General features: G+C 38.9%; 1 protein-coding gene and 1 long non-coding RNA gene across 4 annotated transcripts in view; one reads left to right on the top strand and one right to left on the bottom strand.

Moving 5' to 3' along the window:
- The window catches only part of LOC124861809, a 39,749-nt gene that overhangs the window by 19,394 nt on the left and 2,729 nt on the right, over nucleotides 1-17,626 (top strand). The gene's annotated exons all lie outside the window — the stretch shown is intronic.
- Nucleotides 6,306-17,626, bottom strand: part of cckbra (cholecystokinin B receptor a) — a 48,527-nt gene continuing 37,206 nt past the window's right edge. For all 3 annotated transcript variants that reach the window (XM_047355758.1, XM_047355757.1, XM_047355756.1), the window contains 2 exons: nucleotides 10,704-10,831; nucleotides 6,306-7,630 (listed from right to left, as the gene is read on the bottom strand). In XM_047355758.1, the coding sequence (XP_047211714.1) occupies nucleotides 7,056-7,630; nucleotides 10,704-10,831 (703 nt within the window). In that variant the 3' untranslated portion in view covers nucleotides 6,306-7,055. The remainder of the gene's footprint in view (nucleotides 7,631-10,703; nucleotides 10,832-17,626) is intronic.

The following is a 17,626-nucleotide window of genomic DNA, read 5'->3' as shown; positions in this document are numbered from 1 at the left end:
GTCCATCATTTGACAAATTAAACAAACCCAGATACAGCCAATGATTGAGTTTGTTTATTTTTAAATTAGATTATTGTTATTGTAGTGATCACGAACACCTTAGATCAGGGATGTCAAACTCCAGTCCTCGAAGGCCGGTGTCCTCAAACTTTTAGATGTGTCCTTGGTCCATCACACCTGAATGTATGGCCGAATTATCTCCTCAGTATGCAGTCAAGTTCTCCAGAATCCTGCTAATGATCTAATTATTACATTCAGGTGTGTTAAAGCAGAGGCACATCTAAGGGTTGCAGGACACTGTCCCTCGAGGACTGGAGTTTGACACCTGTGCCTTAGACTTTACCTTTCGCCCACAAGAACTGCCCTCCTCCAAGTACCTTGAAAATATCCTTGACTGACTTACCCTTAGCAAAAGACCCTCTTGTACCTCGCATTTGGTGTCCTGAATCTCCTTTACATGAATATTTTTGCGACCTTGAAGAATCTCTGAAACCCAATATAGTTCAACAATTATTACATGTTGGATACCTTGAATAGTAAAAGAGCTATAGCTAAGAGATGGTGGTTTATCTATAAAGATAAACTGGTCACATTCCTGGATTCTCTCTTAGGTTCAAGAATGTAGCAGAGAAAACAAAAAGTCTGTATTTCTTATTGGCTGGCTGAAACGGCATGGCTACACAATGTCCAAAATCCTCATTCTGTGATGACTCCTCCCCTAGAAGCTACACCTGCACTGACTAAAACAGAGAATGAGAGAAACAGAACCAGCAAAGAAGAAGCCTAATTGATTCTGGTGTGATACGAGTCAGATTTAGCTGCTTTCATATGTTTGTGTACAGTTCCTGCAACGATTTGTTGTTTTTCCTGTTTTTCCTTCACACATGAAACATGTTCATCTTCACTCAGTGACTTTTTTAAAAGCCTAATCAAAGTGAGAAACCATCCAAAAATAAACGACCGGGGCTAGAGAAACCAGTCACTTCCTTCTTCACAGGTCTTTGTTTAGCATGTTATATGGCATCACCTCTGGCTAAATAATGGGATCCTTTCATTTTGTAATGATAAAATGATAATTTGCAAGACATTTCCTAATTTTAATGTTCTCTTTGTACATGTCATGAGTACAGGTTTGCTATTCAATCAGCCCTTCTTTCTAATTTGTAAATATCAAATACTAGAAAGCTTGCTTTCAGTGTGAAAGCTGGTATGATTTCAAGTCGTTATCGTTATCAAATAAATAATTTCAATGGTGATTTCTGTTTAGAGGTTATGACCAATCAATATCCTACCTACAGGTGCGAACTCTCTTATTGACTTCTCTTTAAATAAACAGAAATATATAAGCCACAAACTATACCACTAAACCTGTTATTTAAGCTGCGTTACTTTTCTGACAGATATTCTGGCAAGTTGACCTTAGCTTAGCAACATACTCTTCATGTTCTTTTATACTTTTGTGACTACATTCTTGCTAGTTATAGAGGTTTCTATGGTTTTCATTAGGTACTGGTACTTGGTACAAGCTCCTTTTTTTTTTTTTTTTTTTTGTATCTACTTGGCTGGGGTTGCCAGCGAGCCGAGTCGGGCTGAAAATGCGATTTCAGAAGACTGCTGGTACCTGATTGGCTAGGGGGTGGTGTCACTGGTTAAGTCACAAGAGCGACTCTGTTACATAAATCCAACCCAACATTTAAAAAAACTGGCAACAGTGACTGGGTTTTTTGAGCCTTAAGCAAAATGGCAATACCATAGGCCAATGACAAGGTGCAGACATTTTTGTGCTTGGTGGCTGATGAGAAAATAGAGAGGGAGCTATACGGTGGTTTGTCACATATAAGTCATGTGACGTTATCTTTCGGACCACCTTGAAATGAGGACCCCACCTACATTGAAGTGGTACTCCATTATAATGGAAAACAACAGAAGCCTTGTAGATTCTAGTAGAGTCCAGTTGAGCCACTCAGGTACTAATGGATCCAAAGAGCCAAAACTGTCCTTGTGTGAGACACTGACCACTAACCCCATATGTCCCTTAATACTAACTTGCATTGGATAAAGCTAAATGAATTTAATGAAATGTTGTTTTAACTCAGCAAGTCTTATTTTTTCTACATAAATTTTTATTATATTATTATTTTTGACACAACAGCATTAGCACACAAACAACACTGTTGCACAACATTAAACAACCATTGCCTAAATAATCATTGACATATACAAACACATTTTCCACTTCAAGTATTTCATATGTTTACATTTTCTTTCCTTCTTGCTCTTCATGTTTAATGTTAAGGCATCCTTTACACGAGATGAAACCCACACTGTTTTCCATAACTTCCAAGACTAAATCAAGGTAAATTTGGAAAGTTTAAAGCCAATCGTAGTAGTAGTAGTAGTACTTGCACTTCCCACCACCATACAGTGGTGGGAAGTGGAAGTACTTCCTTCAATGTGATATATATCCCACATTATTTACCTGAAAAACAGAGAAATCTGTTTGTAGGATTTTCTTATTTAAAGCTGAAATAACCTGAATGCACAAGTGTGTACAGCCATGAAGTAATACTTAATTGAATTTGCATTCGATTCAGTTTCATGCTTCTTGAGTTCACACCTTCTGTCACAGTGAATCTGATGAGCCAGAAATAAAGTTCAGCTGTCTTTGTAGGATTTTCCAGACATTTCCTCATTTGCCATTTTTAGCTAATGCCATCATTTGGAGAGAAATTACAAGGGATCAAAACGATAAATTGTACAAAGGTGTTAGTCAGGAGAAGAGTACAAAGAAATCCACGGCTTAATACATACGTATATACACCATGGCACAGTAAAGATAGTCAATAATTTAAGAAAATGTGGAACAAAAGTGACATAACTTAAATTGGATGTTTTTCCATAACTGATTAAAAAGCAAGACAGAAACTGGCGAGGACGCTTTTTTTATTTCTGTGTTTTCCCTCCAACAAATTTGTATTGCAGTCAAAGATACATAAATGTGGGAAAGGTTTTCAAATTATTTTTCGTGGTGTATTATTTTTCTTTACAAAAGCCTGGCATTTTCATAAAAGGTGTGTAGACACCATATCCACTGCATGCCTGCAGTATATTCACACCATTGCTCCATAGTGGCACAGCTCAGTTGGATCCCATTAGGTTGCGGCTGCACAAGAAGATCATGCCATGCTTGCACAACGTTACAACTAAGGCAATCATGTCTGGTTCTTATCTTGTGCTTCGACAAATGATGTGATCTAATGTTTTATTCTTGTTTTATATCCATCAACCTACCAGTGGCTGCCGGAAAAAATAGCCTTTATAGCTAAATCTAGCATAATTGAATGATGGTCAAATAAATAAATAAAACCAAGTGTGAAACCCCCATGCTATCTTTCTGAACTTTAACCTTCTTAACCTATAGTAACGTTCTAAGACTCTTGGCAGCATAACATATTTGTGTCATAGCTTTCTTGCTATCTAGCGTCTAAGTCTTTGCTAAAGAATGTCCTTCGCGATGCCTGAACGACCATTTGGGATTAAATGTTCCGCACTGTGCTTGATGCTCAGATCAGCACACTAACAGAGAATCGGGGAAACATTAGAAGTTTTCAAAACTTGTGGGAATTTGCAATGGAATATTACAGCACTTACCTACCTAAAACACGCTAGCATATCACACATCCCCCATCGCCTGCTGGAGAGACACAATTCAGCAGAATAAGGTAGAAAACGTAGTCTTCCCTGCGTCTAATGCGACTGCCTTCTTTAATTTACATACTCTCTTTAGATCTTCTCATTAGCTATTCTTCTTGCATCAGTCTCAATACAGCGGGCAAAGAGTAGTGCTCATACAGCAGCTTTATGATATTCTTAATTTGTTAATTGTTTCTTGGTGGCGAGGTGACTTTCATCGACTGAAAGTTCAAATGATTTCTTTTAGAAAATAAAACAAATTATATTATATTATTTACTGAACGGCGGTACAGTGCCTTTCAAAGGTATTAATACGCCTGGAACCTTTTAGCATTTTTGTCATGCTAGAACCACTAATTTACATTTATTTTATTGAGCTTTTATGTTATAAAGCAACACATAAAGGTGCATAATTGTTGAGTGGAAGGAAAATAATACAAATTATGTTTAAGTGTGATTTGACTTTGTATCAGCCCCCCTTCTCTATGATACCCATGGTTGAAATCCCAAAGGGCAACCAATTGCCTTTAGAAGTCCCATAATTGATAAGTACATCCCGGCTGTGTGCAATTTAATCTCAGGGTAAATCTAGCTGTTCTGTAAAGGCCTCAGAGGTTTATTAGCGAACATTAGTAAAGAATGAAAAGAAATGGCATCATAAAGACCAAGAACACAGCAGACAGGTCGGTAAGAAAGATATAGAGAAGTTTAAACTGGGGTTAGGCATGAAACAATATCCCAAGCTTTTTACATCTCACAGAGCACTTTTCAATATATCACAAGTACATACCAGTCTGGACATATCTGTCTATCATAACCAACAGGCCGGCAAATAAAGCATTAAACAAGTCAAGACTGCCATGGTTTAGAGGAGCTGCAGAGATCCGCAGATCATGTGGTGAAATCTGTTAATAGGGCAATTGTTAGTCGTGCAAAATTCTGGCCTCTATATAAGATTGGACATCAGAAAGCCACAAGACAGCTTTAGGGTTTACCATAAGCCATGCAGGGGACACACCAAACATGTGCAAGCTGTTCCTCTGGACAGATGAGAGGATTGCTATGTAGCCAATCACCTTCCAGTAGAACAACATCTCTAAACATACAGCCAGAGCTACAAGGAAATGATTAGTTGGAGTCTCCAACTAAAATAGCAGGAGGTCCACTACCTCCATCACCCAAACACTTTGGGTCCGAACATTTTAAATCAAATGACAAAAATATGTTCTTTCATTTTTATATAAAATTTAATTAACACGGGGCGTGGCGCTGATGGTGTAGGGGTTAAGCGCGCGACCATGTACAGAGGCTACAGCCCTCGAAGCGGCCGTCCCGGGTTCGAGTCGCGGACCCGGCGACATTTGCCAAATGTCTCCCCCTCTCTCTACCCCTCTTTCCTGTCTGCCTACTGTCAAAAAATAAAAATAAAGGCAACTAGCGCCAAAAAAATATATATAAAAAAAAAATTTAATTAACACTACAGTTTTTGTTATTTAACTATGGATCAATTATTCATATGCCCATGAAATCGTCTGCTAAACAAAAGTGCAATCTGATGTGGGTCTGTACATCTTGGTATTACAATTCTGCTCTCCTTGTGCATGTGGCAGGCATGGCAATTTGCGTAAGCTTTTCCAAAAAGTTGTCGTCCTTCTTTTCCATCTTAAAGTGTTTCTGCCACAGCCTCTATGCACTATGTGATCATTTCTCAGTCAGTGAAAGGCTTTTTGTGTTTTCCTAAAATCCACTGTACTTGCAGCGAACACTTGTATGCTCGCTCTTGTGCTGTAAGAGACTGTTATCAGCTTATGTTTGGTTTGATAATGTATCTTTAGATTTCCACTCTTTATAAGTCCAACTGATTCCTGACGGAAGTTAAAAAGAAAGCATATGCTTCTGTCTATTCATCTTTAAACATGTGATTTTCACAGTCCACTTTACGTATTTTTGATGAAGCCATCTTCTTTTACTCACTCATCTGTGCACCACCAAGTCATTGTATCAGCAAGCATGAGCTCCCAAGCTAGTAATTTAAAAACTATTAACAGTAATGTTAATAGTGCCACAGCGCGATGGCTGGAGGCAGAGCTTCAGCCACCATAGCTCCAGCCATCAGTGGGTCAGTGGAAACATAACTGGTACCGTACTAAGTAAAGCGAAACGACCCAGTGGAAAAGGGGCACTAGCTACCCGCGTTCAAGGACCCCGCATAGCTTCTTCTTTGTCGTTTTCTTGCGGTTGGCGCACAACAATGTGGTGCATTACCGCCAACAGCTGACTTGGAGTGTGGACCAGAATGTCGCTGACCCAACTAGCTGCCCATCGCACCTGTTCAAAAGTCAGATGCAGCAGCCGGCAGGAATAAAATGTCTACATCTACATACTAAATGAGACAATGCTTGGTCGTCTGGACAAAACGCTGTCTTGGTACGGGTTTAGATCAGAGTCCAGGTTTGGGGACTCCTGGTTTACATCAAAGCATTTTCATGAGTTAGAATTGGCCAGTCAAGTATGGGACCTAAATCTAATTGAGAATCTGTGGAAAGATGTCAGGATGGCTGTTTAATTATCTTTTCCATCCAATATGACTGAGCTATTTTCTGCAAAATTGCTCAATTTCCATATCTTTATGTGCAAAGCTGGTAGAGATATACCTTTGAAAGATAAGCATTTGTATTTGCAGCAAACGATGATCTTGCAAAGGATTCCCTCAGGTGGGCTGAATACAAATAAACCTTCTACTATTCAGATATTTATATGTAACAAAATGTAAAGCTCATATATAATTTGTTCCACTCCAAAATTATGCAGTACTTTGGTTTGTTTGTGGTTGACATGACAAAAGGTGAAAATGTTCAAGAAGTATTAGTAGGCATAACAGTCTTTCGAAAAGACAGATAATTAACTCCAAAGAAGCTAAAAATGTAATGAGTCATTTTTCTGACAAACATTTATCACTGGCACATTAACAAGTTGAAGACAATATTTATGTATACAGGTTTGTAACTTGTCCATTCCAGCAAAAAAACAAAAGATATTGACTGACAAAGCTACAAGACACAGGCACTTGATGTTCTCTTTTGGATGCGATAAGGCGGCTGCTGCCAATAAAAAAGAGGTAAAAGAATGTCACCACATTAAAACGGCGATTTCTATGCCTTGCTTTCTGCAATCATGCACACAGAATTTGAGCAGGACCTTTTCGGGAGGCCTTTAAATAAGGACATGGATATTACTCAGCTCATGACTCAGCATATTAGGATGAGGACTGACAAACAGAAGATGGGGAAAAAAAACCAGATGGTGCACTCGGCAAAGGCTGCTGACAGCCTCCGATGCAATCATCTCACTCTTCTTTAGGCTCAGCAGGTACCGGTGGTGCTGACGGTGGTGTAGCTGAACCTGGACATAGAGGTCACCATCGATGTAGCCATCGTGGTGGCATTGATGCCATCTTCCCCCTCTCTCCTCTGGCGCCACCAGATCCGGCGGCAAAGGCGGTTGCGACAGCAGCAGGCGAAGGTAGACAGCAGCGCCTTGCGGAAACGTGTGTTCATGAAGCAGTAAATGATGGGGTTGACGCAGGCTGACGTGTAGGACAGCAGGTGGATAAAGGAGATGGGAGCTCCGGTGAGGGCTTTTGAGGCAGATCTGAGGTCGAAGGCCTTCCAGGTGTTGACTGAGTACAAGGGCATCCAGCAGATGAAAAAGAGGGCTACAATCACCATCAACATGCGGATGACTCGCCTCTTGGCTTGTAGCTTAGCCTCGGAGGTGTTGCTACGGGCCCGCTCAGTCTTGTTTAGGATTGTGTTAGTTGAGGACGAGAGGGTGGGAAGCTCCACAGCAAATGAGGGCTTTTTGGAAACCTGGATGTAGCAGCCATCATCGTCATCAGTTGGTACTGGCATAACCCTGCCGGCACCATTCTTCTGGCCTGTGAAGGAACGGTATACACTGTAAGCTTAGGACACTTTTACATTGATATAATCAAACATAGTAATGACATTTATAAATAAAACACTGATACTTCAAAGAGAACTTTGATCCTTAGATTTTTTTTATTATGCTAAAAATGTGAATATACTCCAAATAACAGACAAAGATCCAAAAACTCTATCTTGTATAACCCCCAACAACACTATATTTTAAAGACAACAAGGATAAAAAGTTTATGAAGTAAAGTAAGATCTCAAATTCAACACTTGGCTGTGTCCATATTGGCCTTAACCCAAAAAGTCTTTGTCAAAAAATACATGCACTCAATTCAGTGGTAACTCTTTATTCAAAGTAAATGCTGCATGGAAGCAGTAGATGGTTTCAATGCACAGCTCAGCTGTAATGATCAGTATCAGCATCCCAGTTAGAAGGTCCTGGGAGTAAAATATGTTGTTCAGCTGGATTTTTGATTTTTGTGTTTCTTTTTTTGCTCTAAGTGCCGGCATGGTTGAATGTTTTGGCAGAGACACAGAGACAATTGATTTAAAATTTATTCAATTTAGTTTATTTACAACAAAACATTATTTTTAATATAATCATATTATGTGAAATTACTCAGCCTAATTAGTAGGCAAGATTCTGTAAAGACAGATTCACTTCAAATAATTGTCTCCTTGTTTTGGCAATGGTTACCTTTAATGAAAAGCGTGCAGTAATTATCATTTTGCATCAAAATGGCTTCACATGTAAAGAAACGGCTGCTAAGAATATTGCAGCTGAATACACAGTTTTATGGATCATCAACTTTCAGGTGAGAGGTTCAGCTGTGCTGAAGGAGGTGTCAGGGTGTCCAGGAAGAGATCATCTTCAGGTTAGGAGCGTGTGAAGGAATCTTGTTGTGAGATCATCTGTTATGATGAGGCTAATTGTTCAAAACATTTGAACAATAGCCTGGTATAAAAAGGGCAGTAAAGAAACTTGTTCTGTCCAAGGAAAGACTGAAACTCTGCATGAAGTAGAAGGTAAGACAGCAGAGGCTTGTACAAAGTTATTCATTATAGTGGAACATCATTGTCTGGAAAAGAAAAGTCTAAAGTTAGCATGTGCTGAACTGGTGTTGAAACAAGGAAGTGGTCTCACTCCCAATTATTCCCAAGGACACTGTCATGAATTAAAACTTAAATCAAGTGTCAACAATCCAGGCACAGACTGCTAAAGATCTGTGGATTTTCCTGCATGATGGAGCAACAATGATAAAAGTCTCTGAAAAAGGTCAAAATATTCAAATGTGTGGTCCTTTTTTAATATGTTGCTAATAAAAGGCAATGTCATTTAATTTCCACTAAGTTGTTATTGAGCCAAAATACAGTGCAACTATTGGGGAAAAACCGATGATGTTCAATCTCCTACTCTTGTTTTCTCTCTGCTTTTTTAAATGTCATCTTCTGCCTCTGAGATAGGTGCTTTGTGCTCTCCCTCTCTAGTTTGTGGTTTTGTGTTTGTCTACCTATTTTCCGGTTTGTTCCCAAAGGAATCGTAATGCAAGGAACATTATTCCAATCTTAGAAGAGTTTGTTTAGTATTAGGAATTAATGAAATTTTCCAGCGAGGGAGAGAAATTTTACGTAATTCGCAAGGCATTACAGTATTCACACCCTTTGATCATTTTCAAATTTTGTTGCCTAACAACAGTTACGTTTATTGGAACTGTAGCTCAGTGGATTTCATGAGTTACCTACCGATCTGCATATCATTCTATGGCGTGTGTATGAAAAAATTATACATGGTTTTCAAATGTTTTTAGAGTATAAATCTCAAAGGAATGGTGTGCATTTCTATCTGCTGATAGAACAATTATGGTGTCTCCACCCCTTACATCCTGCCTTTACAGAAGAGTAGGAAGAAGAAGAACTTTGTTTGAAATCCTATGACACAGCAAATATGTAGAAGGTGCTCTGGGCAGATAAGACCAAAGTTGGAACGTTTTGGCTGGCATGCAAACTGCTCTAAAGTGAACCACGGTGGTGGCAGTATGATGCTGTGGGGATGCTTTTCTTCAGTAGGGGCAGGAAGGTTGGTTTTAGTTGATGGGGAGATGGTTGGAGCTAAATACAGGATATCACTGGAGGAAAACCTGTTGGAAGCTTCAAAAGACTTAAGACTGGGGTTGAGGTTGCAGGGAAGAATTGGCAACACTTTGAGTTTCTAGCTTTGCAAAGCTGGTGGACCCACAAAACTTGCAGATGTAAGCAACAGCAAAAGGTGATTCTACAAAGCATTAAATCAGGGGGGGTTAAATACAAATGTATATATTTTCCAGTTATTTTTATAAGCAATGTTTTTGTTTTTTCCTAATTTGCAATTGTGCGACTTTGCTTATGACTTAAAATTCCTATAAAATATATTAAAGTTTATGGTCATAATGTGACATAATGTGGAAAAAGTTCAGTGGATATGAATAGGGCAAGGCACCGTATGTCTCACTTCTGTAGGTTTTTAAAATACATAATAAGGATTTATTATTTGTTATCAGTGTGGTCATCAGGAATGGATTTCAGTCGAAGGTTCATTACTTCCCGCTTCAGAAAAGAGTAAAGTGTCAACCTGGTGGTTATTTTTGCCTGTCATAGCCTTGACAAACTAACTGCAGTCTGGCATCTGCTGAAGCTGATTATCTGGACACATCCAGTGAGTATAATTCACCAGACAAGACCCTGTTTCAGCTTTTCCAGAGAGGATCATCCTATTTCTGAGATCAGCTCCTGTATGTGACAACACTCCAGCGTGACTTGGCATTAGGAAGACTGAGAGGCTGTGTCACAGGTGTAGAACCTGTGGGTGTTCAAAAAATATGTCATTCTCTGCTTGAGGCAAAATAAACAAGAATCCCATTGAACTGTAGGTATGCAGTGTTTTCCATGTCACTGAATCACAGTATAAAACCTTGGAAAGACCCTTTCATCTCTTTCTCTAACACAGGACAAATATGCTATCAGAGTAAATCAGATTAGTTTAATGAACAGCAACAAGAAGCTTTTTGAAGGTTGGGGTAGATTTATGATGAATCTCACCAGTGGTCTCTTTGTTCTGGCTCAGCTCAAACTGAATGCCTCGGTAAAGCTCCCTGGAGATCAGACCGTAGGCTATAATCATCACCACGCCCGGGATGAAGAACAGAATAAACAGCAGCAGAACGTACCTGAAAGAGAGAGAGAGGGAGGCGTTGACAACACAATGCACAGACCTGAACAAGTTGGATGTAAAACGTTTCTCAGTTAGCCTGTACACCTTTGAGGACATGTTCTACAGCCATGCTGGAGGCCCTCCAGATGGCTCCAAACAGCCCTGTATAGCCCTGCTCTCTGAGAGTACTGCAGCACCCTGCAGCACAAACGCAATCCTATTAAAATGTTTACTTACAGCTCAGGGGGTCCGGTTGCTGATGCAACATTTCTATGCATCAACATATTTTGCATCGTGCTGCAGCTTTAGTGGGAGACATTTATGAATGCATAAGGGTTCCCTCTTGTCATTAGCTAGAACCATCCTTCCATTTTTCATACACCACATGGAGATGAGGGTGACATTTAATCTGCTTTTGAAATGAGACCCATGGGATTCAGCGGCCTCAAAGTAAAAAAAACAAACCTAATCCTCTTGTGTACACTGTGTTTCTTCTCAGCCAGTTGTTAAATTAGACATTCTGAAGTTGGGCTTAAATCTAAGACCATCATATCTGAGTGTATCTATTCCGGCACCACAATAGGTAGTTTTTATTCACAATCATTATGTTTTGAGGTTCTGCTGACATATCTAAGGAACAGTTGCAGCAGATTCTAATCTCATCAGAGCTAAAGCTCATACAAGTTTGGTATCTGTACAAAGTAGATTTTAGACCTCCTGTGCAAAAGTATTCAGACCCATTGAAAGTTTCCATGTTTTTGTAATTTTATAATCACAAACTTAATTGTGTTTTATTGGGATTTTATGCAATAGACCTCAAATCTGGAAAGTGTGACAGGTATTGCTTTCAGTCCCCTCTGAGTTAATACTTTCTACAAGCATCTTTTTTTGCACTTAGTCTTTTAGGCATTACTCTACCAGCTTTGCACATCTAGAAACTGAAATTTTCAACCATTTGTCTTTGCAAAACAGCACAGGCTCAATCAGATTGGATGGAAAGTGTCTGCGAACAACAAATTTAAAGTGTTGCTTTGGGCTGGGAGATATGGAAATAATTCTGATAATGATATTGGCTGATTTGATCACAATATAAAACAAATGATTATTTTTGTCAATCTCTAACATTCCCTGGTACTATTAAGTGAAGATATCAGAAGGTTATTTTTGATTTTAAAATTTCTTTTCAAAAGTTGAACATGTCATCGAACATTATTCAACTGTTTTCCATTGCAAAACAATAAACTGCTGCATTTATTTTTCTGTGTTGCTTTGATAAAATACCTCCACACGACTAAACTGTTTAGACCCTGCTTGTCAGCGATGTTGTTCGCTGTGTCTTCTGTCTGTTCTTCTTTCGAGGCACTCATATCTTTTTTTTTTTCAGTGATATCCTACCTGAGGCTACAGCTGAACAAACATTAGCTTTTAGCACGTCTGGCATCAGTGTAACATTGCGTGGCTCTATTCCAGCCACATGATCGGTCCAGCGCAGAGCAACTCTTATAATCATTGGCTATTCATCTTATCTGTATATTGAAGGTCTATATCAACTCTTTCTCATGTGTCTATCGGAGGAAAATTATATTAAGATACATATTGCTATCGTTTTATTGCCCAGCTCTAGTGTTGCTATAATTTTCTTTTTTAATCCAAGGATTCAGGCACATAAATATGCTTTAATCTAAGCCATATCAGTGTATCTTTTGCTCTGTAGGTTAATTGTCCTGCTTGAAGGTTTTATTCTAGTGTTTTCCTGTATTTAGCTTAATTTGTCTTCCAATCAACTCCTTCCAGTTTCTGTGTCCCATAGCATGATGCTACCACACCAAGCTTTTAGAAAACTACAGACATGACTTCTTATGGATTTCTTTAGGCTTCTCACTCTTTATTAAAGGACAGATTTGTGGAGTGCATGACTAATAGTTGTCCCACCTGAGATGAGTTGATCTCTGCAGCTCCACCAGTTACCATGGGCCTCTTGGCTGCTTCTTGGATTAATGCCCTCCTTGTCAGACCTGTCTGGTGTTTTCCTTGGTCAAACCTCTGAGATAAAACTAAACACAGTAGGATTCTACTTACTAAAAGAGATGCACTGGCTTTTATTTAAGGTGCTTTTCAGATCTTGATCTGATAAAAATTGAAAGTCATGTAACATATATCCATTTGCCTATAGCTAACATTGTAATAAAACATTTTCGAAAAAATACTTTTGCAAGGCCCTTTAAACTTGGATTTGGGCCTAGGCCATTTACTGCAAGCCTTCTCCTTCTCTCTGCCATTTGTCCTGACTGACAATTGTTAAATAAAGCCCACTAGTTCAAGAATCTTCTTAAAAATGATCCAATGTTTAAACAAGCTGAGGTTTTCAACACTTTTGTATACACTGCTCTGCTAGCACTGTGTAATCCTTAAAGCTGTATAGCATCTGATGATGAATCGTGATTGTTTCTACAAATATAGTCTGGCAAGTGTGATTAAAATAACAGGGAAAGCACTGCACTAATAGGATAAAAAAGGGTGGTCAGCTGTCACTTTGATCATTATAAGTCTTTGGTCACATGTAGAGGATCCCCTTCTTTGCAAAGGATGTCCGCCATGCAGATCAGTCAGCACATAAAAGCGGCAACAAAGAAGAGGCAGTGTTTCATTCATTCTGTGATATTCTAATGTCTTCCTGGGAAGCACTCTGAACTCTTATTCACTTCTGATTTAAAGGGCAGACTTCAAAGTGTCCCATCAGCTGGCTGTTTGATAATTTGAAATATCTTTTAGACGAAAGCTTTCTGGAACTCAAGGCAGTGCAGAAACTGCATTAAGATGTATATATACATGTATGTATATATATATATATATATATATATATATATATGTATGTGTGTGTGTTTAGTCTCAAAGAAAGACAGCTGGATCTGAATCAAATGAATAGATGGGAGGAAAAACAGACCCATTAAATATTAACAGGTACCTGAAAGCTACTTGATTATCAACCAGTAGAGATGTGTTGTGGTTTAAATGAATCCCAGAGAAAAAAAGGATTTACATGTGTTGTACATCTGCTTTACATAATGCAAATTCTTCCCACCAGCTGATACAGCTGAGAGCTGGAAGGCTGCAAAAGGTGAACTATGCGCATCTTAGCACAACAAAGGCAATTGCAAACATAAAGAAAACTCTTATTGCTAGTGAACATATAATGCATAAGTACCAAAACGTATTTTATATATGCTGTTAACTTCATTTTAACACATGAATGATTCTCTTTTACAGCTATATGTAAAACATATTTACTCTTGGAAACATGGTTTTATGATGCCCGTGTGAAAGTGGTACAGGGGTTGATTAATATAGTGGTCATTCTCCCATCTGAACTTATGAACATGTAAAAAATATATATTATGTATTACATGTTTCACATCCGTAAATTACACCATGCAGTGACATGTGAAAAATATATTTTTTATTAAATTGCAAGAAGTGGAAATAATATTGTGCATTAACATGAAACGTGGGATTACATTTCACACATGGAAGGTTTTCCGATGTGTTTCCCATATAGAAATTATATCATGTGCCAAGTGTTTTGCACATGGAAATTGTATTTTTATCACATGTTTTGCATGTGAAAAGTGTGCTGTGTAATGACATGTGTTTCATAGGTGGAAATTATGTAATGTAGTGAAATCCGTTTTAAAGGTGAACATTATATCAGGTGACGTGTTTCACATGTCTGCACATGTGATCACCGGGGATAAGCGTGAAAATGTGTTTTGTTGAAGTATTGATGCTTCAGTAATTCTGATGTAATGAAAGGGGAAAAAGTTATCTGCTGATGTAATTTTACAGACCACGATGTCACCTAGATTGCAAAGATACATTGACTTTGTCACAACTTTCTTCATCTTTATCCACAGCCTCCACCTCACCAGACTAATTATTTCTCTCAGTTCTTCAAGCTCAGAGACCTGACAATTATTAAAACTGTTGGAACACAAAAGCTTGTTAAAAGGAGAGATGTTCACAATTTACCTATCTTCGGCCTTTGCTTTAGTTTGATTGTGTTGTCCTCCAGGGTCCCAAGTTCCTTATGGTCACATCTTTAAAAAAATTCAGAGGACTATAACTGTAGATGCTCAAACTTGCTGTTGTATTGGTATTAATCCAGGCCTACTTCAGAGTCTTCTAAACAACAAAGCAGCTTTTACTGGCCCACACAGAGCATATGCTGCTTATGGATGGGTTTTCTAGCAGGGAGCAGCCCAGACTCTAGCAGCATTAACTGCTTCTCTCCTGACCTTTCCCATAAACTTTACAGTTCCTCAGATCTCACCAAAACTAGGGAGCAGATAGCAATTACATTCATTTAAAATGACAAAGAAATTGTAATAGTGAGGGAAGACACATTGGTATCTCTGTCTAATTATGCAGTCCTCACTTTCTTTCACAGTTTTATCATTTTTAGTACCACCCATACTGGGTAAAAAAAAAAAAAACCTTGCCAGGAGTTCCTACTATTTCTTCCTTCTATATCTTCAAGAAAATTCAGTCCACCTTTTATAACTCACAAAACTCCCATCTTTACAACTTCTGCCCACAGTCTCAGACCAACATGAAAATAATACATGAGCCTTTTCATAATTATTGCAAAAACCTTCTAACGCCTTCATATTTATATTGGCTTGAGAACAAAGAAAAGCCTTGTAACACAGCAATTAAAACTGTAATGATAACTTTGCCAAAAGTTGAAGCACCTAAAATAAGGTTTAAACATTGTCACAGGTACAAGAAATGAGTTTGTGCAATAATGTATTTGTATATGCTGAGTCAGATATGGTTAGAAAGTAATAATAAAGCTATTTATGTCTTGGGTGAGATGGATCCACATCTAAAACTTGAGAGCCAGATCAATGCTGTTGTGGGATCTAGCTTTTTCCATTTGAGGCAGTTAACCAAAATAAAGCCCATTCTATCAAAACAGCTTTTGAAACAGTAATCCATGCATTTGTCACATTCAGGCTGGATTACTGTAACACACTTTATTTTGGGGTTAGCAATGTGTCTATTAGGGGCCTGCAGGTTGTGCAAAATGCTACAGCACAGCTTTTAACTGGAACAAGAAAGTCTAAGCACATTACCCCCATTTTAATTTTACTTCATTGGCTACCTGTACATTTCAGGATCTGTTTTAAAGTTCTTTTATTTGCTTTTAAATCTCTTAACAGACTGCGCCCCCCCCCCCCCCTCTGAACTCCTACAACCACATATACCTGCCTGCTCCCTAATGTCTGCTGACCAGCAGCTCCTTAATGTGCCAAAAACTAAATGTAAACTTAGAGGTGACCGTGCTTTCGCTTTAGCTGTGCCAAAGATGTGGAATGATCTGCCTTTGCATGTCAGACAAACCTCATCACTCTTTGAATTTAAGAATCTTCTTAAAACGCAATTATTTGCTAAAGCGTTTTGCACACCATGAGAGGTTGGCTCTATTTGGTAACTCTTTATTCAAAGTAAATGCTGCATGGAAGCAGTAGATGGTTTCAATGCACAGCTCAGCTGTAATGATCAGTATCAGCATCCCAGTTAGAAGGTCCTGGGAGTAAAATATGTTGTTCAGCTGGATTTTTGATTTTTGTGTTTCTTTTTTTGCTCTAAGTGCCGGCATGGTTGAATGTTTTGGCAGAGACACAAATTGATTTAAAATTAATTCAATTTAGTTTATTTACAACAAAAACATATTTTTAATATACGGTAATCATATTATGTGAAATTACTCGGCCTAATTAGCAGGCAAGATTCTGTAAAGACAGATTCACTTCAAATAATTGTCTCCTTGTTTTGGCAATGGTTACCTTTAATGAAAAGCGTGCAGTAATTATCATTTTGCATCAAAATGGCTTCACATGTGGCTTAATGTGCCAAAAACTAAATGTAAACTTAGAGGTGACCGTGCTTTTGCTTTAGCTGTGCCAAAGATGTGGAATGATCTGCCTTTGCATATCAGACAAGCCTCATCACTCTTTGAATTTAAGAATCTTCTTAAAACGCAATTATTTGCTAAAGCGTTTTGCACACCATGAGAGGTTGGCTCTATTTTAACATCAGTCAGTCATTTTCTACCGCTTATTCCATAATGGGTTGCGGGGGAGCTGGTGCCTATCTCCAGCAGTCTATGGGCGAGAGGCAGGGTACACCCTGGACACGTCGCCAGTCCATCGCAGGGCAACACACAAACAACCATGCACACACTCATTCATACACCTAAGGGCAATTTAGAGTGACCAATTAACCTAACAGGCATGTCTTTGGACTGTGGGAGGAAGCCAGAGTACCTGGTGAGAACCCACACATGCACGGGGAGAACATGCAAACTCCATGCAGAAAGACCCCAGGCCGGGAATCGAACCCAGGACCTTCTTGCTGCAAGGCAACAGTGCTACCAACTGCGCCACCGTGCAGCCCTATTTTAACATGTAATTTTTAATTTTGCTGTTTTTCTTTTATTTTGTTATTTTGTATATATGTAGCACTTTGTGAACCCTAGGGAGATAGGCGGTGTTCATTCTGGACAGGTTGCCTTTCCATCACAGAGCAACAAGACCCACAGGGCAAACAACCAGGCAGACAGACACATACTCCTTAAGACAACTTAGAGAGATCAGCTAACCTAACTGTCACGTTTCTGGACTGTGGGAGGAAGCCGGAGTTTCCAGAGACAACCAATGCAGGTACAGGGAGAACATTCAAGCTCCATGCAGAAGGAGCCAATAAGGCTGGGATTTGTACTTACAACCTTCTTGCTGCAGCACTAACCACT

Source organism: Girardinichthys multiradiatus, chromosome 24 (assembly GCF_021462225.1).
Source record: "Girardinichthys multiradiatus isolate DD_20200921_A chromosome 24, DD_fGirMul_XY1, whole genome shotgun sequence".
Classification (NCBI taxonomy): Eukaryota; Metazoa; Chordata; class Actinopteri; order Cyprinodontiformes; family Goodeidae; genus Girardinichthys; species Girardinichthys multiradiatus.
This window is presented reverse-complemented; position numbering and strand designations above follow the sequence as displayed.